This window comes from Fimicolochytrium jonesii, assembly GCF_025526975.1.
Source record: "Fimicolochytrium jonesii strain JEL569 chromosome Unknown EV422scaffold_5, whole genome shotgun sequence".
NCBI lineage: Eukaryota > Fungi > Chytridiomycota > Chytridiomycetes > Spizellomycetales > Powellomycetaceae > Fimicolochytrium > Fimicolochytrium jonesii.
The window spans coordinates 1,119,862-1,141,515 of record NW_026515672.1 but is presented as its reverse complement, the minus strand read 5'-3'; the positions used below and the strand labels follow the sequence as shown (position 1 = coordinate 1,141,515).

General features: G+C 53.2%; 6 protein-coding genes across 6 annotated transcripts; 1 reads left to right on the top strand and 5 right to left on the bottom strand.

Annotated features, from left to right (window-relative positions):
- Positions 1-165: 165 nt before the first annotated feature.
- Positions 166-2,341, bottom strand: EV422DRAFT_368907 (uncharacterized protein). Its single transcript, XM_053066708.1, has one exon. The coding sequence runs from the start codon at positions 2,068-2,070 to the stop codon at positions 610-612; it is 1,461 nt and encodes a 486-aa protein (XP_052927803.1). The 5' UTR covers positions 2,071-2,341; the 3' UTR covers positions 166-609.
- A 1,252-nt stretch (positions 2,342-3,593) lies between these two features.
- Positions 3,594-6,635, bottom strand: EV422DRAFT_577206 (uncharacterized protein; the record flags this gene model as incomplete). Its single annotated transcript, XM_053073249.1, has 1 exon — positions 3,594-6,635. The coding sequence occupies one exon, from the start codon at positions 6,633-6,635 to the stop codon at positions 3,594-3,596; it is 3,042 nt and encodes a 1,013-aa protein (XP_052927802.1).
- Positions 6,636-7,181: 546 nt separating this feature from the next.
- On the bottom strand, positions 7,182-8,089 carry EV422DRAFT_565671 (uncharacterized protein; the record flags this gene model as incomplete). Its single annotated transcript, XM_053072346.1, has 2 exons — positions 7,182-7,454; positions 7,724-8,089. The coding sequence occupies 2 exons, from the start codon at positions 8,087-8,089 to the stop codon at positions 7,182-7,184; spliced, it is 639 nt and encodes a 212-aa protein (XP_052927801.1).
- A 3-nt stretch (positions 8,090-8,092) lies between these two features.
- Positions 8,093-11,535, bottom strand: EV422DRAFT_522241 (P-loop containing nucleoside triphosphate hydrolase protein). The gene is made up of 6 exons (XM_053069812.1): positions 10,744-11,535; positions 10,088-10,668; positions 9,786-10,018; positions 8,814-8,904; positions 8,608-8,738; positions 8,093-8,526 (listed from the first exon to the last, which is right to left on the bottom strand). The coding sequence occupies exons 1-6, from the start codon at positions 11,320-11,322 to the stop codon at positions 8,411-8,413; spliced, it is 1,731 nt and encodes a 576-aa protein (XP_052927800.1). The 5' UTR covers positions 11,323-11,535; the 3' UTR covers positions 8,093-8,410.
- Positions 11,536-11,835: 300 nt separating this feature from the next.
- On the bottom strand, positions 11,836-12,965 carry EV422DRAFT_522237 (cyclophilin-like domain-containing protein). Its single transcript, XM_053069811.1, has 4 exons — positions 12,866-12,965; positions 12,524-12,592; positions 12,243-12,430; positions 11,836-12,158 (listed from the first exon to the last, which is right to left on the bottom strand). The coding sequence occupies exons 2-4, from the start codon at positions 12,590-12,592 to the stop codon at positions 11,921-11,923; spliced, it is 495 nt and encodes a 164-aa protein (XP_052927799.1). The 5' UTR covers positions 12,866-12,965; the 3' UTR covers positions 11,836-11,920.
- A 2,968-nt stretch (positions 12,966-15,933) lies between these two features.
- EV422DRAFT_522230 (uncharacterized protein) lies at positions 15,934-21,177 on the top strand. Its single transcript, XM_053069810.1, has 14 exons — positions 15,934-16,567; positions 16,635-16,693; positions 16,759-17,136; positions 17,204-17,365; positions 17,446-17,516; positions 17,582-17,818; positions 17,893-18,105; positions 18,175-18,267; positions 18,331-18,492; positions 18,564-18,659; positions 18,766-18,945; positions 19,027-19,123; positions 19,200-19,360; positions 19,432-21,177. Exons 1-14 carry the CDS (start codon positions 16,068-16,070, stop codon positions 20,899-20,901), a joined length of 3,879 nt encoding a protein of 1,292 aa, XP_052927798.1. The 5' UTR covers positions 15,934-16,067; the 3' UTR covers positions 20,902-21,177.
- Positions 21,178-21,654: the final 477 nt, after the last annotated feature.

The following is a 21,654-nucleotide window of genomic DNA, read 5'->3' as shown; positions in this document are numbered from 1 at the left end:
ATCCAGCGACTCATCCAATAGTGACTAGGTGTTAGGACAGTATAGTGGGAAGGGATTTTGGTTTTTTCTCCCACCTTAGGGTTTTGGTTTTCCTTTGTGTAGTAAATCAAAAATACTTGCAGAAATGTAGCATCCCCATATCTGTAGGCCAAGGATCGTGAGCAGAACAAGTATATTAGCGCATTTTTGATCGCTCTCATTTCCATCGAACAGCGAGCCCCAGTTCAGCTGTCTCAAGGGGGTAGACCAGCATCCCACAGATCATCGTATGTGCGCTTCACAACAATGTATTGAAACAGAAGCAAAAGAACATGTACACTGTATGATTTTCCCGTCCGCCCAGCAGATCCCACTACGAAACCTCCCCCCGGACTGGCTTCCTACAACTTGGAAGGTACAAAGGAATACAATGATACGCAAACTCGGAAATAGGTCAAAAAAGAACAAGAGGTTGAGTGGGATGGCGTTGATTGACAGTCGTCGTTGAGCTGGCGTTGCGTGCAGAAGGAATTGGACGCCGATCCCGATCCGAAACGTATTCCCACCAACACGCCCTAGTCACGCATCCGTCAACCGCAGGAACACACGCGATGATATATCGCATGGACCTCACAAATATCCCGAATCGAGGTCGGACATACGAATCTCCTCGGCCGCTCGCGGGTTGTCGTGACGTCTATACGTTCGGTACCCTTGCTGCTGCGAAGACGATGGTGGCGGTGGCGTGACGGAAGACGCAAAGAAGCCCGTAACAGTCTGCACAATGGATGCCGATGCTGCGGGTGGTGTGAACGTCGCTGTCGTAGATGCAGGCGCAGCCGGGCCGATCACAGACACGGACTGCCGCTTCCCCCAAACGACCCAGCTCGCCACCGTATCCGCGAACCAATCGACCACATTCTGCGAGAGCGGGTCGGCGATGTTATCGTCGTAACCACCACCAGCAGCCGCATACGACGACCCGGCGCCGGAATCAACATATGAATCAACGGGGCGCGGTCGTCTAACATCCATGATTTTGCCAACGACGAGGGCGGCAACGAGGCCTTTGAGCATATCCTTCCAAGAGGAGAACCCGCCCATCGCGCAGAGTGCGAGGGGGAGGTAGACGGGTTTGATGGGCACAACGCCGAGGACCGTTGTTGCCGTCGTTGTTGGGGCGGTGAGAGCCCACAACCATCTGAGGGCGTGTTCGAGGGGCGGGAAGAGGGAGTAAGGGAAGAGGAACATGGATGTGATTGCGGACGGGAGGTGTTGGGTGATGTTGGAGGGTAGTGAGGAGAGGTCGATTGTGCCGTTGGCGACGGAGGTGGGGATGTAAGAGGCGGTCGAGCGTTGAAGGATGAGTTCGATGGCGATGATGACGGCGGCTGCGAGGGCTTGTGCGCGGATGTATTTGTTGTCCAGGAGCAGCCACTCCAGGACGGATTTGCGCCCGCCGCCGCCACTGCCGCCGCTCGCGTTCTTGCGAGACCTATTTCTCCCTGCACGCACGACGATGGCTCCACGGACGACGTCGCCGGATCCGTCGAACCATCTCTCCAGCGGCGCTTGCCAGTAGACCATCCCCACAGCGCTCTTCACAACATCCATCAGACTGAACGCTGTGACTGCGAAACCCGTGACACCCCGCCATAGCTGATATCTCGGTGCCCAGAACAAACGAGGGTGGAACAGCAAATTGTGGTAAGGTGTCAATCCGACACTGTGTGAGACATAGAGAGAGGTTCCTAGCAGGATTTGCAGGGTTGTATGTGGGGAGGAACGAAACAGATCACTAACGTAGGTGGAGATAAAGCCGTCGGGGCCGGAGGGGACGGCTGAGGGGACAGCGGCGCCGGTAATGGAGCCGAGAGCGGTGAGAGCGGAAGCGAGGGTTGAGGATGCTGGGCGAGGGGTGGAGGTTTCGTCGCCGCCGAGAAGGGGGAGGTTGCAGGGGCGGTAGGAGGAACATGAGCGGAGTATGAGGTGGCTTTCGGAGGACAATGGTGCCGACTTTAACGCTCGGAGTCTCCCCAGTTTATCCTTCTGCCGCAGCAACTTATGGTGGTTGCCGTTTGTGGGTTCCATTGTATGGTCTGGGAAACGTCGTCTAGTGACCACCTCCAACCCGATGTTGTTGTCAAACAAGCTAATTCCCAGTAGAGAGAGACAGAGGAGGGATATGGCCTACAAGACGAATATATTCGTCGGGATAGAAGGTCTCAGAGTCACTCTGTATCCAGGTAGCCGTTGATTCTTGCAGTGCGAAGCAGAGTGCGAAGCTTGGGTGATGTTCGCATTTGCCACGTCGCAATGTTCGCAATGGACACGCCGACGGAGATTTGTGGGCCAAGTGGGCCAAGTGAAGCATACAGCCTTGACAACAGCCCCGGGAGACTACTGAGAGGGCTTCATAGCAAACAACTTGAAGCTAACCAGTCCGCACGGACGGGCACGGGCTTGTAGTAGGATATCCACTCATTAAGACAATTAGTTGTAGGCTCCATGCGCATAGTCTCCCGAAGAGGTCAACCGAAGAACAACGCTCACGTTTGGATAAACGGCCAAAGAATTGCCTCGCCAAGTATCGCCCCAGTTACTGGCCCTGCGTGATGGAAGGACGCGGAAGGTAACAGATTTTGCTCGGGGAACGGCAGCCCTGCGCCGCCGGAGGTGCTTGAGTTTGCTTCCCTCACTCGGTCCGAGGAGGGAGTAAAACTATTCCCCGCGGCCCGATCAGTAATGTAGGTGGCGCTGGCCTTGATTCGCACTCGCCGGTGGTTGCTTCTCGAAGCGGCAGAGATGAACAAAGATGAACTGGCTGGAAAGAAGATACCACGCTTACGCCTTCTGAAAGAGGTTGAGAACGGGCACATCAACGGGAAAGCAGCTCATGTTGTCGTGTTGGTGGGGAAGAAAGAGTGGACGCCGCTAATTGCGTAAGACATGGACGCCGTGGGGCAAGGCAAGGCGAGAGATGTGAAGATGGCAATGAGGCCCGAAGTGCGTAGGAAATGCATGTTAAAAAGGATTTCGGCCGCCGTCATTTTTCACACGATGCGCGGAAGGCGTCGGACTACGGCCATATGTCCGAAGCTAAGCTGGGGTCGGCCCAGTCAGTCCCGTGATGGAGGATCACCAAAACATTGGGTGATGTAGCTCTTTCTTCCGTTTGTCCCGAGGACCACGTCTCATGATTGAAGAACCGTTGAAGACCAGTGCAGAGGCATTGATTGCCGACTGAATGTTATTGAATGTGTTTCTTCAGCTATTTTGGAGCGACTATATAAGTTATTCAGCTATATACATGAGGCAGGTGGGAGGCGATTTCGCTGATTTGCATTTACCGCATAAAAGCAGCGAGGGCCACGTACACTTATCAAGGCAGGGGAGTCTTCGGTGAGCCCACCCGATAATAGGCATAAACGTGGTCTCATCCAAATGCAGCAGCATCGTGCGCTTCCGTTCGTTGTTACTTGCTTGGTGACCAGATATCGTTCGCTTTCATGGGCAAATCCCCTTGCATGAAATGATTTGGCGGTTCTTCCATCGATGCGGTTGACAAAACCCCGCCGCTAAGGTGTGAATGTTTCAACCTCTTCCGGCATATATCACCCAGACTGACCTCCGGCAACCACCATACGCTTTTCCGCCGCCATCGACAAGAAAGACATATGCTCAACCATCTTGTTGACCTCCTTCTGATGCTGCGGCTTCGCAAACTTGACCCTCTTCTTCGGTTGCTCATCCTCATTGTTGTTATTGTTTCGGCGGCGGCGTCCACCTCCTTGTGCGCCCGTAACCGTGCGGCGATACATCTCCGTAACCCTATTCCAGTGCTCCACATCTTGCGCCGAAAGCCCGGTTCTCCCCGCCACGACACGCTGACTGATCTTGTCAAGCGACTCCCCACGGAACTTCCCCAGCAGTTGAATAACATTGTCGGTCAGGCTCTGCATGAACAGGATGTCCTGATACACATCTTTATTGATCCATAATCGCCGCACTTTGAGTTTCGCATTCGCATGTGTGACGACCCCGCACACCCGGCCCGTTGTCTGACACGCCTTGGTCATATTCTGCCCCGCTGGATAGTTTTGGTACATATCGGTGACAGCTTCGCGTCCGCTGAACGAGACGTACGATTTCTCGCGCCCGCACATCACGTCGGTGCCGAGGAAGCAGCACCGCGGGTGAGGGAGGCGCGCTGCTTCAAACGCCGCGAGCACCAACTCGATCATGACGCTCGGATGCTGCCGGGTGTAGATGGTGCCGGTCTCGTCTTCGATGCGGAAGCTGTTGGCTAGAGGTAGCACGCGAATTTTGAGCTGTTCAAAATCGACGGGAAGCAGACGGGGCCGGCAGGCTCCGAAGGACGCTTTTGGCAGTAGTTTGAGATCTCCCCGCTTCTTCAGACGTTTGACCAGCTGTACTCGGATCGCTTCGGGGGTGACGTGCCAGAAATGACGCGAAAAGTTGATTTCCGTAGATACACCGTTGGTCACGACGGCCGCGATCGGGAACGTTGTGCTGTGCGCGATAGCGATCGCGCCAATCTGCTGCTTGGCGACTCGGCAAGTGGTTCCGCTCGTCGTGATGAGGCATGCCGCAAAGTCCGCTTTGTCCGCTTCCCAGCGTTGGTATATTCGTTCAAGCACGGGTCTCTCCACGCTCCACCATTCATCGGCGTCGAGCATTCTCGATTGCGAAGGCTGCACGGGCAGTCTATCAGTGATGATGGCCACTCGATGAGTGCAGTATTTTGGCGTATTGATGCCGATGTAGTTGGGCGCCACCGGCATCACAAAGGTATAAAACAATGTGTCTTGATTCGTGAAGAGGATTGGATGAATGGTCGCCGTGATTCCGATCAAGTGCGGAATGCTTTTCATGTGATTGTCGTTGAACAGGTCCACGAGTTCCTCTTCTACCTCGCTTTCGTCCCGCTCGTCGTCATCTTCGTTTGCATCAAATAGTTCCGATTGAAGACAGCCGGGACCCGCTCCGGTTGGGTACATAGTTCTTTCAATACATGTACCGTTACGTGCATAAGATGAAATGGGCTCATCCGCTTCATCAATCATAACTACCGTGCGTTTGAGCTGGCCGACGTTCTTCATGGTCTCGATAAACAAATACATTGCGCTGATGTTGAGCGGGAGTACCAGGACCGAGTTGACTTCAGCCGCTAGGCGGTCGCACTGTTTCGCAAACCCTTCCGCGCGTCGAGGGTCTGAGAGGCGCGTGTTGCGAAGGGAGTTGGATTCGCCCCATTTCATCACTTGGTCGGTTTTGATATTCAACGAGAGCGCTTCGATCACGTCCTCCAAATCTTCGTCCCACCCGTTATCGCGAATCTGATCGGCTATTTCCTCGATGAAACGGCGGATGTGTCTGTTGATTGTGGCAATGCCTTTCGTTTTGAAACCCACTACGCCTGTCTGCCGAGCACCGATATTGCGCAATATGACCGTCACGGTGAATCCACGCACAAAGGCGTATGCCCAGGCGAGTGCGGCAGTCATGGACGTCTTGAAGCATTGCGGCGGCTTGTACCCCACCGCGCGGGCCGTAGGTTCATTGAAAAAGTCAAAGATGCGTGGGAACGGAAACCGAATCTCTGGCCAGCCTTTTTGATGGTTGATGTTTGTGTTGAGCGTTTGCAGACGGTAAAAGACGTAGTGGATCAACGGTGCATAATCTGCGAGCGTGTCGCAGCGTTCGACAGAATGGAGTCCAAAAAGTTTCGCTTCCGGGTCGCGGATATGGCATTGTTCATGCTTATCGACAAAGACGTTTCCCTCCCATTCGATTTTAGGATTGCGAGTTTGCGTATCGGTGAACGGCTCCCAAGAGAGCTGTTGCGAGTCCACCTGCGGGCGAAAAGTTGGAGATCTCCTGAGTTTGATATGGACACACCCAAATCGGCAATCGGTAGTGCTTGATGACCACACTCTAGATAGGTCGCTGGGATTGAAGGCCGTTATGAGGACGCGATCTGTGTGCTTGCTTTCCACGCCTTTGTGTGCGCCGCCAAAGCGCCCGAATTCCTCTCGCTCTGACTGTCCGAAAGAGACGGAGCAAATACCGCAAGATTCCAAGTCGTCAAGCATCTCTTCCACAGCTTTGGCCTGCTCCAAAAGCGCCATCACATCTTCCACTGGAATCCCACACTGGCGGCGAGTGCGTGTTCCAGCGGCGCTGACAAACATGAACGAGAATAGAGTGCCGTCGGCTTGGTCGGTGACTGCATCCTGCCCATTCTCCTTCAAGCTGCTAAGTACCTCTTCAACAGCCTCTGCTGGAACGCTGCCCTGCAGCACCCACAGCGCCGGCGTCTTCCCACCCGTCCATTCATCAGCCATATAATGAAAATCTCGATAGACATTTCCCAAACGAACTGTCGGCAGCAGGCCAGAGGCAGGGTCCCATCTTCGCTGGATCGAACGTTTCTGGTCTCCGGTTTCGACGGTCCAGACGAGATTGAGCTTGGAGGCCGGCTGAGTGTCCAGGCCGAAATGCTTTCTAAACGCTTGGCACTTGTAGAAGTTGCCGAGAGCGGCGAAGCCTGCTGTGGTGTCCGGCTCGCTGCTGATAGATGTTGCTACATGCTCAGCCAAAATTCTTTCCATGTGCTCGTAATAGTCGTCCATCTTGCGCAAGACCGTGAGGAACGGTGGAATCGCCGAATGGACTGTGTGGAGAGCAGGTTTCTGTTGTACTCGAATGAGTCCCTATTTTTCTGGATGTGAAAATGAAGGGGTAATGAGCCGAAAATTCGGTGAAGGGACGGCCTGAAATATCTGGGGCTACTAGAGTAGCGGGTTCTCTCTCGAGCCCATAGCTTGGGTCTGGGGTGACGTGGATTCGCTGCTTGGCTTTCAAGAACCTTTGGGGGAAACGGGGATCTAAAAGTTCAAGCGATCGGGTGACGCGGTCGGAGTTCAAGAAATGACAGTCCTGTCAGTCCAAAATCAGATGCCGTCACTGGCTGTCAATTTCAGGTCCTTCCAGCACTCCCGCTCGGCTGGGTGAAAGAAAACCTCATGGGCAATAAAGAGTCATCAATAAGCAGTGCTATATACAAATCTCTGTATTCACAATGGAAAGGCTGCACTGTTACGCTGTCAACCTCACATATTTACAAAGCACCGCCAAAACTTCCCGCCACACTTCCATCAACATCGCTCGCCCAGTTCTTACTTCCACTTCAGCCTCGCACTCTTCAACGCCGATATCATTCCCAGCGGAATCAACTTGCGGTTGAAATATGCAAGCGATCCCAACTCAATCAACAGCTTCCCGCCATAATGACAGAACACCCACTGCCAATACGGGTTCATCGCCGTCCATTCCTGATTGTGCGGCGACGCCGCCGATGCCGACAAATGCGTCAACAGCAACTCCTGCGCGCGCAGGGCAGCCAACGCCGTACGCAAGGTAGACGTATTGGTCGGCCGAGCTGTTTCCGGCTTGCCCATGGGGCGTGTGTACGCGCGCACATCCAGTGCTGCTTAGCGGTGGACACCTCCCGTGCATTGCAGTACTCCTCGAAGGGCATGCAGGACCGTTGCAAGGCAATTCTTGAAGAACGATTTCAAGATCCGGCTGTGCTAATGAGCCGCCATTGGCTGCGCCTTGGTGGAATCGTCGCTAAACTTCATCGACGCGTGCAGAGCAAAAGCGTCCAGGAAAGGGCTATGCAGCCAAAGTCCGTCAGCGGCAATCGGCCAATGCATACATCGGCGCCCGGGATAGCTTCACGACTGACCAGCGGGAACCTCTTGCGGGTCATGTCGTTCAGGTACCTGACGGTGTCGCCGCCGTGATCCGGGAACAGCTTGCACAGGATAGACCGCAGTGTCGCGATGACTTGTGTCATGTGCTGTTTGCCGAGGACGTTTGCCGGTTCGCCAAAGTTACGCACGAAGAAGGAGATGTACCGGTTGTACACGCTCACCCACTGCAGGATGCTGCTGGACGCCTTGTCGGGTTGGAGCCGCATCTCCTCCTCGTGTTGCGCGACTTGGTGCTCAACAGGGCGCAAAGATCCCCGTCTCGCGATTAACCGCAAAGTCCATCCCAAACAGCGACCTATGTCTTCCATTGACTAGGTCTACCTCCAATCCACACCATAATCCATGCGCACCAAGCACAAGCTAAGTCACCACGTATAGAGATTAAGTAAAAAAAAAAAGACACACACATCCAAACACATCGACGAAAACAAAAACAGACATAAATCAATACACAACCACCACCCACTAACAAGGGCAAATGGGCGGCATCAAGGGATAGCTAATCAAACAAAACCCGTCCTTCCCATACACGCCCCGTCCATACAGGGAAGGACGGGTCGTGTTGCGTTTTGTGTTTTTTTGGGGGATTCCAAAGATATAGTTTTTTTTGGGACGGCACGTCGAGGTGTTTAACGACGTCCATAAGGCTGGTATCTGCTCGAACCGCCGCCTCCACCGTAACCTCCACCGCGTCCGCCGCCTCCTCGGCCGCCGCCGCCGCCGTAGCGGGAGTGCCCGTACGAACCTATAAGTAATCAAAAATATCAAGAGTCAGTAAATGGAATGAGATGGGGGGATGGTAAGAGGGGGATGTTGTTGTACGCACCACCGCTATTCTGCGCCATCTCCCTCAACTTGGGATCGACATCCTGCCTCGCCTCGTCGAGGATCTTGACCAGCTCGCGCGAGTGCTTGTAGTTGTCGGCGGTGAAGAAGGTGTAGGCTGTTCCCGTCGTTCTAAAAGAAGAAATCATATCATCGAATTTTAGTCGAGAAGCCCTTAGATACACAACAGTGATCTGGAAGACGTACCCGGCACGCCCAGTCCGTCCAATACGATGGATGTAGTCCTCGATGTTGTTGGGGAAGTCGAAGTTGATGACGAATTTGATGTCTTTGACGTCTGTTTTTGAAGAAGAGGGAGAGATAAATAAATCGGTTAGACTGACGTTTTGCGGTTTGCGGTTTAAGATGGGGAAAGTTTCGAAGGGAGGTGCGTTCAGCATACGGCGGAGCACAATGATGTTCTAAGGCGCAACCCAAAGTATCCGACCAATGCCAAAGATTGAACGAGGCCTCTGACAAGAGTACCCAGCCCCGCTTTGCGGGGTGTATGACAAGCCCAACGCAACGACGACGACGATATCGCCTTCCAACGCCGATGCAGACCACACACCACACGAGAGAGACGGTACTCCTCACGGCCACAAAAAAGACCACCAAAAACAGAAAAAACAGCTCAATCCAATTCCTTTTGCTTCACTTCCCCATTGCCTTTTTGTTTTTAGTTTTCTCAACATAGTGATGGTATTGTTCACGAACAAAATACAAGAATGAACTCCAACTGAATGCGGAGCTTTTCGGTATTTTTGCACAGATGAACAAACCGCCGAGAAAAAACACAGAAAGGCTTTTTTCAGAAGAGAGGGGGAAGCCTTTCACAAAAGAAAAAGGGTGATTTTCCTTTTTTGTCCTTTTCGCCTGCGGTGAGGTGATGTACGTGTCCTTTCCCGCCCGCTCGCGCAGTTGTTCTGACTATCCAAAGACGCCGTTGAAGAGCACGTGGGAGTAATGAGCGCATTCCCCTTTCTTTAGACAAAAAAGAAAAATACGCCGATGAAGTGTGCTCCAATCAGCGTCCCGGATCCTTCTGTGGTCAGTGAGCGCGGTGGGTGTGTCTGTCTCGTATGAAACTTCGACAAAAGGTGCCAGTCGAGAAAGGGAGGGAGCGTGGTATTGCTCCACGAGCAAGCCATCACCCAAATGCCAAGATTTGAAACGTACCTAATCCACGAGCAGCGACATCCGTAGCGATCAAGATTGGCGCCTTGCCGGTTTTGAACTCCTGCATGACCCAGTCACGTTCTTGTTGCTTCTTGTCTCCGTGAATGGCGAGTGCTGGGAATCCATCTTGGCGCAGGTACCGTGTGATTTCGTCAGCGACACGCTTTGTTCCGGTGAAGATGATGGTCTTTGCTGCCCGGTCGTCCGCAGCCTTCTCCAGGAGTCGCACGAGCCTGATTGAAAAGGAGCTGTTAGTATTCGAACGATTAGACCTCGACTCAAAATGGCGTTGACGAACATACTTGTTACGCTTGTCAAACTCAGCGCACATCTCGACGATTTGTGTGATGTTGTGACTGGCAGACAGCTCCATGGATCCGACGTTGACCTGGATGTAGTCCCTCAAGTAATCGCGAGCCAGGGCTTGTACTTCCTTTGGCCATGTAGCGGACCACATGAGCGTTTGACGGTCAGGTCGGATCTGGTCAACGATCTTCCGAATTTGGGGCTCGAAACCCATGTCCAACATCCTGTCAGCTTCGTCCATGACGAGATATGTGACACGACGCAGATTCGTCTTTCCAGATTCCAGCATGTCGATGAGACGACCTGGTGTTGCAATGCAGATCTCGATACCGGCTTGCAGGGCACGCATTTGGGGCGCACGTGGTACACCACCATACAAGCAGGTGTTCTTGATCTTTGACGAATGTCCGAACTTCGAGCACTCTTGTTGGATCTGGAGCGCGAGTTCACGGGTAGGGGCCAGAATGAGAACAATAGGGCCGTCTCCGGGTTGCAGCAGCGGTTGTGCGTTGATGTGAACAATGGCGGGAAGGACGTAAGCGAGAGTCTTTCCGGAACCTGTTTCTGCAACACCGACCTACATACGACGAGAACGTGAGAATTGGGTTCGCAAAGCAACTAAGGGTCGGTAGCAAGTGAAAATAATACATACCAGGTTACGACCACTCAAGGCCATGGGCCATCCCTGTGATTGAATTGCGGTAGGCGTAGAGAATCCGACCGCCTCGACTTCTCTGAGAACATAGGATGGGAACGACGCCTCGTGGAAAGCCTCGACAGGTTTGGGGATATCGGTTCCGACGACGGTGATTTCGTGCTTCCTCCTGAAGGCCTCAACTTCGGACTCTGAACGCGCCGTGACAGCGGGGTTCTCGACGTAGAAGTTCTTTTCGAATTTGGGCAAGCTGGCGAATTCGCGATCCCAATCCGGCTTCCTCAGGCTGTTTCCGAGGCCAGACATTCTGTCGCCGCCACCAAAGCCGCCACCTCCCCCGTAACCACCGCCACCACCTCCATAACCGCCGCCACCTCCGTAAGAGCCTCCGCCGTATCCACCTCCACCGTACGAGGAACCGCCCCCGCCACCATAGCCGGAGCCTCCACCGTACGAGGAGCCCCCGCCGGTGTAGGAAGAACCACCCCCACCGTAGCCTCCTCCACCGTAGCTTCCACCAGAGGAACCGCCCCTGTATCCGTTGGAGCTATCGTTGTTGTAGTAACCTGACATCATTGGGTACGCTTGGGAGTTTTGTTGATCGGTGGGAATACGTCCGAAAGGAGTGGGGAAACGTGCACCGAGCGAATGTCTTTCTCAAACGAAGCGAGATTCGAATGGGAAGTTGAGGAGGCAGAGAAAGTGGCGATGGACTGAAGACGGTGCGTGGGGAATCAGCGACTGTCTGGGCGTGGGAAAATTGTTCTCCTTGCTGAGCTTTCACACAATGGCAAACCCTTGCTGTCCCGTCCCTCTTGCCCTTTGCGTTCCTCGGAAAGCGCAGAAGCCAAGGGAAACACAAGGTAGGGGGCGCGTCGCTGTCTATTCATTGCTGGTGTTGATCGGCCCCCTGTGGTTTCGTTTCTCATGCGAGGAATAAAACCACGTGACCTGTCAACGACTGATTTGTGACTCACTGTGCACATGAGAAGTTTGCTTTTGCCATACGCCCAAGTCTCGCTAACATCTTCCCCAGATGCGAGTGCTGCGAGTGCGCTGGGATCCGTCACCATAGAGACACATGGGAGGTCTGGCTGATCACATGTATTCAAATACAATAGCACACTTAGTTTCGGGTTACTATAGGCACTACAGATCTATCAAGGGATCAAATTTACAATTGGCCGGACTTGGCGATGACGACCTTCTTCTTGGTCTTTCCAGACTGGGAGCCGAAAGACTCGATCTTCTGGACAACGTCCAGACCCTCGGTGACCTTGCCGAAAACGACGTGCTTGCCGTCCAACCAGGTGGTCTGGACAGTGCAGATGAAGAACTGGGAGCCGTTGGTTCCGGGGCCGGCGTTGGCCATGGAGAGGATACCGGGTCCGGTGTGCTTCAGTTGGAAGTTCCTGTGATCGGACGTAACACGTTTAGTATGGATTCGCAATGAGCATAGGCGGACCTTTCAGCCCTCCACGAAGAATATAACTTACTCGTCCTCGAACTTGTTTCCGTAGATGGACTTGCCACCTGTACCGTTGTGGTTGGTGAAGTCACCACCCTGCAACATGAACTGGGGAATGACACGGTGGAAGCTGGATCCGGCGTAACCGAAACCCTTCTCGCCAGTGCAGAGAGCACGGAAGTTCTCAGCAGTCTTGGGGACAACGTCGGAGCGGAGCTGGATTGGAAAAATGCAGGGATAAGTCGGATGTTGACAAAGCGAGACCACTTTTTATCAGGAAATGATGGGGGTTTTCGCTCAATTACATACCTCCATGACGATACGGCCAAGGGGCTCGTTGTCAGCAGTGACGTCGAAGAAAACCTTAGGGAGAGCCATCTGGCGAAAACCCGCGTTGTGAACAGATCGGAGGACGTTGGAGAATCGAAGTGCCATGGTGATGAGATGACGGGAGTGAACGTGCGGATAACCAAGAAAGGATCGAGCGATGGAGAATGAGAGTGAGGTTGAAAAGAAATGAAAGCTGTGGGTCAGTCAATGCGAGCCGTCACATATGTTTTCATTCAGATCCAAAAGGCGATGGGAGTTCGTTCGGCGCTTCGAGAGCTCTGCAAGGATCATCCTGCGGTGACATCCACACACGATCCGCACCTAAAGCGACTCCTCTTTTGCAAAACCCTAAACAGCTCCCTCTCGCTATCTTTGCCCCGTCTTACCTTGTATATTGTTTTGAGATTGGAATACGGTGTGTGGTGAGATCAGCCTGCAATGCCCGTGGTCGTCAACGTAGCAGTGCCTGCGCAAGCCACTTCTCCAAGCCACTCCCGCCACAACTTCTATTGCCTTCCATCGCAGAAGATTTCGACAGCGCGAGAACCCGACGGTCCCCCAATGATGCATGCAAAGGGACAGGGGACCGAAGAGGGACGCTGGTTTCATCCTTCACTGCAAGAGAAAACGTCTATCGTCGCAGTATTTTCATCTTTTCTTCGCGCAGTCTAAGCTCGAATTTCAAGGCATTGAGGTTCGGTCAATTCCAGCAATTTCTGATGTCGATCGGTCTCACCAAAGCACCCATTGCCTTTCAGTGACGAGATCACGAACATCAGAAAGCATATCAGACAACGCTTTTCCCCAACGCACACCCAGTTCCAACTGCCATGACCTTATTCCTGAAGCTGCCCTTGGAATGCAGATCCATCGTCGCCAAGTTTCTCGACGCACAATCTCTGCGCCGTCTGGGTCTCGCTTCCAAGGATTTGAACAATTTCATCAAAGACGACGAACATCTTTGGCGAAAAGTTTACGAGCGTTCAACCATCCCTTGGATCTCGTGCGAAGATATTTCGATAATGCCGCAAATTGAATCGTCCGTCCCTGCGGCGCAGTTGGATCGCTTGCAGGAACAGTACGAGCTGCCGTTCTTCAACCACCCATGCCGATGGTACCGGCGTGCCTTAGTGCTTGCGCTCTTTCTCAGAAAATGGACAGTGCGAACAGGATTGCGGACGAAAATGCAGCCTGTATGTGTGCCTAGCGATGTATCTGTCCTATACCGACATGTCCTAGATAGTTTGAAGATTTTCTCTGACCGCTGGAGAGTGATTAGTCATATACCAAATGGTCCTCTTACTCTGGTGGAGCACAAGCTAGGTGCGCTGCCAATAACGCTTTGCAGCAGCCTCATCGTGGAACCACAGGATTATGCCTTTTCTTCGAGTGAACACTACATTGTCGTGTTTATCTATGACCGGCAAGGATTTTCGATTCCGATATCAGACCATGGATTTCTAGACGGTCCGCGCTTTCACGATCAATCTTCATTCGATCAGTATACCGATGCTTACTTGCTCGTGGTTTGGAATGGTCAAGCTCCTTATCAGCATCTTTGGACCGTCAAAACCTTTTGGGAGAATCGCGACGACCCGCTCGAGACAGACAGCATCGCGATTTCCGGACATCATTTGCTTGCTCAATGCTATGGAGATCTACGCCTCCTCGACATTCGCACTGGTTTTTGGAAACGGGAGATAAGCGTCGGTCACGCTGCCGAGCGCATATGCTCTTGGTCATCGTTTGGTGAATTTGGAGTGCTCATCGGTGGGCCCTTCCCTCAGTTCCTGCTTATCGATGCCGGAGACGACAAATTCGGGGCTGTTCATGCGCAAGGGCGACCACTGACTTCTCCCGAGTACGGAAAAATCTACAGTCTATTGGACACTGAATCTCTCGCTGTTCTCTTCCAAACGACGGCTGATCCCCCGCAAACGCGCACTCTTGCAACATGCATCTGCAAGACAGCTCGACAGATTCTATGGGCAAGTGACGGTGCGGAGATTCCCAAAGAACTTGATGCGGACGCCTATCTCGCTTTTGAAGGATTGGAACAACCCCGCCCCTGTAGCTCGGGCCACTTCATCTTCATCCCGGGCATAACTTACCACGATCACGCCGGCCGCGTTCGCGTTCTCGACACCCGTCACGGCACCACGGTGCAGGTATTGCTCTTCCCAATTGTGATCATCAAGCCTAGGGAAGTATACTTGGAATGTCCCATTTTCAGCATGACCGTGGTCGAGGATGCGTATCTTTTCATTGCCAGTCAGACTCTCGTGCGAATGTACCTAATCTGCGACAAGGGATTGCGATACATAGACATCCTCGATGTCTCCTCCTCCCACCATTTCCGAGAGGAACTATTTCTCCGCGGCTTCTCAGCTACTCACGACAGGATCCAGATGTGGTATCAAGACCTGGAGTCCTTATGTGGATTCACTTATGTGGAGTATACCAACCCTTTGTGTCCCAACCGCAGCTTGGATGGCGCCGTGGTTGGATGAGATTTGACGGCGTATACACGTGTGGAGGATAAGTGGTGTGAGATTGTAGGTATCTTCCGTTCCTTGTATACATACGTCTGGCATCAATCTCCGCAAGAATCTCGACATGTTTTTATTATTGTAATCTATATTGTTCTGGCGGGCTTTCAGTAGTCGAGGCATGGTAGAGGTGTTGACGCCCACTGACGGGTTTCGCACAAGCCACTTCCGACGCGCTGCTGCGCCACCGTTCAAGAAGAAAAGCGACTGCTGGAAAACGCATAAAAAGGCGCCAGCTTTCCTCATGTCCGCTTCAACATCCTCGCCATCGGTCGCCTGTACTTGTGACCCACTGGGAATCGATTCTATTGCCATCAACGAGGAAGCATGAGATTATCCGTCGTTCTCATCTTCGTTCATCGCAGTCAGTTCCGTAGAGTCAGACAATTGGCCGAGGGCAAGTTTGAGTCCCACACCTGCTAAATACATACACGGCCCTATCGAAGCTCGCGGGGCACGCAAAGCACGTCCTCTCGAGTCAAAAAGAAGGCCAACAGAAAATAAGTGGAGCAATACGTTTGCTCTGCGAAAAAGGAACTTCTCATAAGGTCGTTGGTTTACTCGAATCAGAAAAAATGTCGTTTATCAACATCACCCAGGGAAGCCATATTCTGGTATTTTTCTTGTTTCGTAAGGGATGTGCAATTCTACGGAAGATGGATCCAGCTGTTTTTGCTGAACTTGCTGGTCGTCGCCGTTATAACTCTGCTGGTGGCATCTATGCCGTCGTCTGTCCAGAAAAATGCGTAGGAAATGGCCACGAAGTTAGAATGACCCATGTCCTGGCTGTGGTGAGAAGTCCAAGCAGTTGAAGACGGCATGATGCTTCGAGCGTTCACACTTCAACTTCAAAGTTCCTGCGTCCCATCGACTCGTTGACTCTAATGCCCTCCACTTCCCTTTCTGCACTCCATCCCTGCGCCTAAGGACGCGTCCATTCCCGAAATGGAGGAATTTTCCCAGCTGCCACCAAGATGATCACAGCAGAGGCAGACGACATCCTCGATACAAGAAATGAGGCTGCAGAACTCTTAGCGCGGTTCCTAAACAAACAGCTGCCCGGCCACCATCTGTGGAAGCTTCCACAGCGACGAGTCTCAAACCCGCTGGCGGGCATCCATATGCGAAGCGTCACAATCCCTGCGAAAAAAGACGTCCCGGCGTCCCGCTTGCCAATAGCCATGTCAAAACCAACTAGCAATCAGCAACCCTCCACCACAACAAAGGCAGGGCCGACACTATCACAGCGGGAAGAGGAGGTAGCTCGTGCAGCCGTAGTGCGTTGGAAGACTTTGGTATCCCGCGCACGATCTGCGAAAACAGCTCGCGACCACTGGGCCGCCGGAGTGTCGAGACGAGCTTTCCGTGCCTGGCGGCAGGCGTATGTGACGCGGCGTAGGCTTTGGAGGATGCAAGTCAAGGCAGACGTGCATTGGAACTATGGCGAGGTTAATCGGACGTGGCGGGGGTGGAGGTATGGTTGATCGGGGTTTTTGCGTCGGGCGATTTGGGAGAGTGTTTAAGATTAATGCCTGGAATAGGGTGTATATGAAGATGCGACGGGCAAAGATGGCGCGGATGGAGAGGGCCAAGGAGTTTGGTAAGCCGGATGTGCTTTATAGCCATAGCAAGGGAGAGAGATCTGACCATCTCAGTCCACCACAGCGCGAAACAGATGCACCCACCGGATATGGAACCAATGGTCGAGACGGCTCTCCTTCATCCGGACACTCCAGAGCCTCGACGACTGCGCGACCCAACTATCCGTGCACTCCACCCTAAAGCGCACCGTCGCAACCTGGCGCGCTAAGTTGGAGCATCGCCGGGCCGAAATCGCCGCATCGGAAGACGCAAACAGAGCGTACGAGCAGCGCCTCGCCCGCGGTTGTTTTTTACGATGGGTTGGGAGAGCAGCATCGGTGTGGGATGAACGTGCGCAGTATGAGCGGGCCGAGAGATGGCATGCCGCACATACATCTTCATCCCTGATCCGATCTTGGAAGACCTTCACCGACCAATGCCAGCGTAAACGATTCATGAACGGTGAGTAAGCACACGTATCAAGAATCTATGACATGTCGGAGTTACTGATCTCGGGGCCCCGTCAAAGAAAAGGCCATGGTGTTTTACAACCGCCACCTCGCGACCTCTGCATTGCAGTTATGGAGATTAAGGCATCAGCATCAGATGGGGATGGAGGCGTTAAGAGGCGTTGCAGAGAGGTATAGGGAGGTATATGTGATAAGGAGGGTTGTGGAGGCTTGGAGGGCATGTGAGTATGGGTCTTCATTGGCCTGCGCGCCCCGCCCGTGGGGTTTGGTGAGACCGTTTGTTATTCACGCTGTTGCACAGATGTGAGACGGAATGCACTGCAGAAGGATGCCTGTAGGATCGCGGACGAGAGGCACAAGCGAGTAATGCAGGTATGCGTGCTTAGCCTCCCCATTTACAGATGTTTTGGAGAGACCAATCTGATGAAAGGCGGTAGACCAAAACCATCGGCACACTACAGCATATGCTAAAACAACGCACGACCGCGAACCATCGATACATACGAAAGAGTCTGGTGGGAAACTGGCGAAGATGGAAAGCACGCTTCTGCGAGCGAGTTCATCAACGCGAGCAACGCGAACTCGAAACAGGAGTCGCATTCCACAGCCGAGCTGTCAGTAAACGAATGATCAGGGGGTGGTTTGCCGTCGTGCTGCGGAACAGGGATGTGCGGGTAAGGGTCCTTTGCGCTAACCTTTGATCGGCTCTGCCGTTGGCCCTTTTGAGCTCAACATCGGATCCCTGCAGAGTCGACGCCAAGATGTCCAACGATCAAGGATCCTTGGAATTAGCCGAACCGCCTTGCAAACATGGATAGCACACTATACTGCCGCTGTACAACGTCGAGAGCGTTGGGGACTAGCGGAGCGGATGTATGCGGCTGCTCTCACACGTGTTACATGGGCGGCTTGGATCAACGCCAAGCAAGAGCATGCACAGAAACGTGAGGCGGCCATGACGGTTAGTGGGCGTTTATGTTGCTGCGAACAATCTTGGCGGCATACATGCTAACGCGAATCATATGTGCAGGGTGCCGCACTCCATGAACACCTCCTCCTTCGCCGCGTGCTGCAAGCCTTGCGAATGAATGCAGAGGCTCGGATAACGGGTCGCGCACACCTCGTAAGCTCATCTACCGTCTCTCCTCAATCAACTCGGCACTAATCAATAGTTCTCTGTATCCAGAAATTAGCTATAGAAGCCAATAACCGCCTCATCGCCCTTCGCGTCCTCCGCGCATGGGCATCCTACACCGAACAAGCGATGGAAAGAGTCAACAGGTGGCAAACTGCTGTGCGGTACGCTTATATCCACTCACTTCGTGCTGCTTGGCGAAAATGGGAAATGGTACGTCGGCGAGGGTTTGGAGGAGATATTATGGGATGTGTGAAGCTGATTGGGGGGTCTCGTGGGTGTAGAATGTAAGGGAGATACATGAGGCGAGGGTCAAATGGCGGATTTCGGTTGCGCATGCGGAGAGGATGCAGATGAAGAAGTATCTTATGAGTTGGAAGGTGGGTTTTCCTGCATCTCATCTCCAATGCAGCAATCTCGATTCATCGTTAGTCGTACTCTCCGAGAAACCGCAAGAGCTTACGCATGAAAATTTCTCGCAAACAGAACTTTGGAACAGCCCGAACATCTTTCCGCCACGTCCTCGTCGACTTCGGCATGCGCCACAACGGCGAGTTCATACGCAGCGTGTTTGTGTTTTGGAGAGATCGGATGCGCGATGAGCGCGAGGATGCGAAGCAGCTTGCGAACGTTGCGGCGTGGAGGGATAGGGGGGTTTTGAAGACGGTAAGGTGGTGGGGGCGGGGGGTGGGAGGGGAGCTGCGGGAATTTGCGGTGGTGATGGTTTATTTTGCTAATTGGTTTTAGGTTACGGAAGCTTGGAAATATGTCACCGACACGAGACGGAAAAAGAGACTGGAGAGAGAGAAAAGTCTCGCGGAGGCAGCTGTCGTGTTATCAAGAGGTATGCACTCTCGCGTCGAGAATTATGCGCTACCAATTCACAACACTTATCATTCTTCCCGCGTATCCCAAACCAGCAAAACTACGATCAACAATGAAGAAATGGATCCTCACACTGCGGATACGGCAATACAAACGCACCCTGGAAGCCCGCGCAGACGATTTCTTCGTCCGGGTGCAGCTGGGCAAGACGTTTGCGTTGTGGCGGTGTGCGCGGTGGCATCGCAAGTGGGTGCGGGTATGTTGATACACTCATGCAACCCTTTTTCTCATCTATCATACTCACTCCCGAATCGCCACACCCCACAGAAAACCACAAAACGCACGCTCGCCTTCCGCACCCACTCCCTCCTTACCCGCACCTTCCACCACTGGCACACTCTCCGCCCCTCCTACAAAGCCCTCCACGCCGCGCGCGTCCTGCAACCTCTCGCCCACTATGCCAGCAAACTCTCATACAAGGTCATAAAAGGGTGGGCTGCTTATGTGCGTGACAAACGGGTGCAGAGGGAGAGGATTAGGGATGCGATGGGGTGGAAGGCGGAGAGGGTTCTGAGGGAGGTTGTGGGGCAGTGGTTGAGGGTTGCGGATGGGATTAGGGTGGAAAAGGGGTTGGTTGCAGGAGGTGATGGTGTGAGTTGGGTGAGGGAGAGGGGAGGGGTGCTGGAAGGGAGTGAGGATCGTGTAAGCAGGAATGTACGGAAGTGTGTGAGGATATGGAAGGCGCGGACTGTTGCGGCACGAGCCATGAAGGGGAATTCGGATGTCGCACAGTTGACGAACCGAGGCGGACCGACGACGTTTTTGGACGCAACGATGCGGAAAGGAGTTGCCAGTGCAACGATATCGGTCCCTGCCTTCTCGCACATCCCCGCAACTACACCACACGTCCGCATCTCTGCATGCCATAGCACTCTCGCTGAACCCTCGATCGCCCGAACCAACCATCCAGCAACCATCATCGCAAACCCACCCCCACGCGCACCGGTAAAGAAGTTCGCACGACTCCCCCCTCGAGCGCCTGATTTTCTGTTCGCGGAGCAACGAGGTGGATTGCACGTATACGCCGAGAGTCGGGCACCACTTACAGCAAAGCAACAGTCCACAAGTGGGGAGGTGGGGGGGTTGAGAACATCGCCGGCTCGGACGGCGGTTCCGGCTCAGGTTCCCCTTTACGATGTTGGACACCGGACAGCAACGGACGTGTATTCGACACACCATCAATCATCAGCGAATGCGTTCCGGGTATCACCCTTCATACCCGGATTAGAGACGTTGGTGCAATTCCCGACATCCGGACCAACCCTGGCGTCTCATCTTCAATTCCACAGTATTGATCACGCTCGCTTTCTGTCATCAGCGGTGAGCGGCGGCGGCGGCGACAAATCCGATATGCAGCAGCATCCTCACTCCGTCTTCGCCACCGACGACAACCCGAGCACCTCACAACACACCACATACCTCGCCGCGCATCATCCTCATCGCACATACCCCCCAGCGCCCACTCCACCCGAACACCCGCATCTCGACCCACCAAATCAGAATACATCCCCGCCGGCGGCTTCATCTCCTATCCCACCACTTTCACAACAACAATTACACCCAGCAGGAGACCCGGTCACAGAACTGATGGACCTAGTGGAACTGAGACGACTGGAATCCGAGCTTGTCACGAGCGTGTTGAGGGGGGTGATGGATAGAGAGTTGTTGGGGAGGGTTGAGGGGTTGCGGAGGGTGCTTCAGCTTGGGGGGATGGGTGGGAATGATGGAGATGGGTGATGGCGACCATAGCCTGAATACTCATGGCGGTAGATCGTTTTTTTTTGGGATTTCGATGTGATTTATGATAGGCCGTGGGCTCTCGCCCTTTTCTTTCGTTATCCCAAGACCTGCGGGTATTGCATCAAAGGGAACATCAACGGCTCTCCCGCCGATATGGAAAACTCTCGTTGTTCTCAAATCACAACATCACATTTCTCGCCCCTCATATTCTTTGATTCAGAAACTATCATAAAGATATCGTTCTCTCCACACGGAATTTTCGGAGAGATTCCCATTGACGAAATTCGTTCATCATCATCAAAGACATGGGGTAAGATAATATCAACATCGTTTTCGTTGGTGTAGATGGGGCGACGATGGAAGGTCGGATGAACGGCAGTCTTACGGGCATGTGCTGCAATGTGCGAGCGCAGTGGAGCCCGAGAAAGAGGGCGGTTCAAACGACACCATTCGAGCACCCAAGATGAATGGGAAGCCGATAACAGAAATGCTCAGATAACAATTTGGCAATTTAGGTTTTGTCCTCATTCTATTTCAGAACAGGTCTGAGGTTGTTTTCATCATTGTCATCTGTTATCGGTCCCACCTTTAATGGTGTAGCAAACGGAGCGAAGACGATGATCACTGACGCTAGTGCTCTGCCTTCATGGAAGGGTTTGAACGGCTAGTGTGAGTGAAACCGTCGCCTTCGGGTCCCCTCGGTAACCGGTCGTTGTCCTGTCGTGAAAGGGGCAATCAAACCTGGAAACA

Excerpts from the sequence above, each read along its gene's own strand:
- EV422DRAFT_368907 (XM_053066708.1), bottom strand. The coding sequence starts at position 2,070 with ATGGAACCCACAAACGGCAACCACCATAAGTTGCTGCGGCAGAAGGAT.
- EV422DRAFT_522241 (XM_053069812.1), bottom strand. The coding sequence starts at position 11,322 with ATGATGTCAGGTTACTACAACAACGATAGCTCCAACGGATACAGGGGC. Across the intron at positions 8,739-8,813 it reads GGACGGACTGGGCGTGCCGG|AACGACGGGAACAGCCTACA; the intron begins GTACGTCTTCCA and ends TTCTTCTTTTAG. Across the intron at positions 8,527-8,607 it reads GATGGCGCAGAATAGCGGTG|GTTCGTACGGGCACTCCCGC; the intron begins GTGCGTACAACA and ends GATTACTTATAG.
- EV422DRAFT_522237 (XM_053069811.1), bottom strand. The coding sequence starts at position 12,592 with ATGGCTCTCCCTAAGGTTTTCTTCGACGTCACTGCTGACAACGAGCCC. Across the intron at positions 12,431-12,523 it reads TTGGCCGTATCGTCATGGAG|CTCCGCTCCGACGTTGTCCC; the intron begins GTATGTAATTGA and ends TTTCCAATCCAG. Across the intron at positions 12,159-12,242 it reads GGAAACAAGTTCGAGGACGA|GAACTTCCAACTGAAGCACA; the intron begins GTAAGTTATATT and ends GTCCGATCACAG.
- EV422DRAFT_522230 (XM_053069810.1), top strand. The coding sequence starts at position 16,068 with ATGATCACAGCAGAGGCAGACGACATCCTCGATACAAGAAATGAGGCT. Across the intron at positions 18,268-18,330 it reads TAACGGGTCGCGCACACCTC|AAATTAGCTATAGAAGCCAA; the intron begins GTAAGCTCATCT and ends CTCTGTATCCAG. Across the intron at positions 19,124-19,199 it reads AGCTGTCGTGTTATCAAGAG|CAAAACTACGATCAACAATG; the intron begins GTATGCACTCTC and ends ATCCCAAACCAG.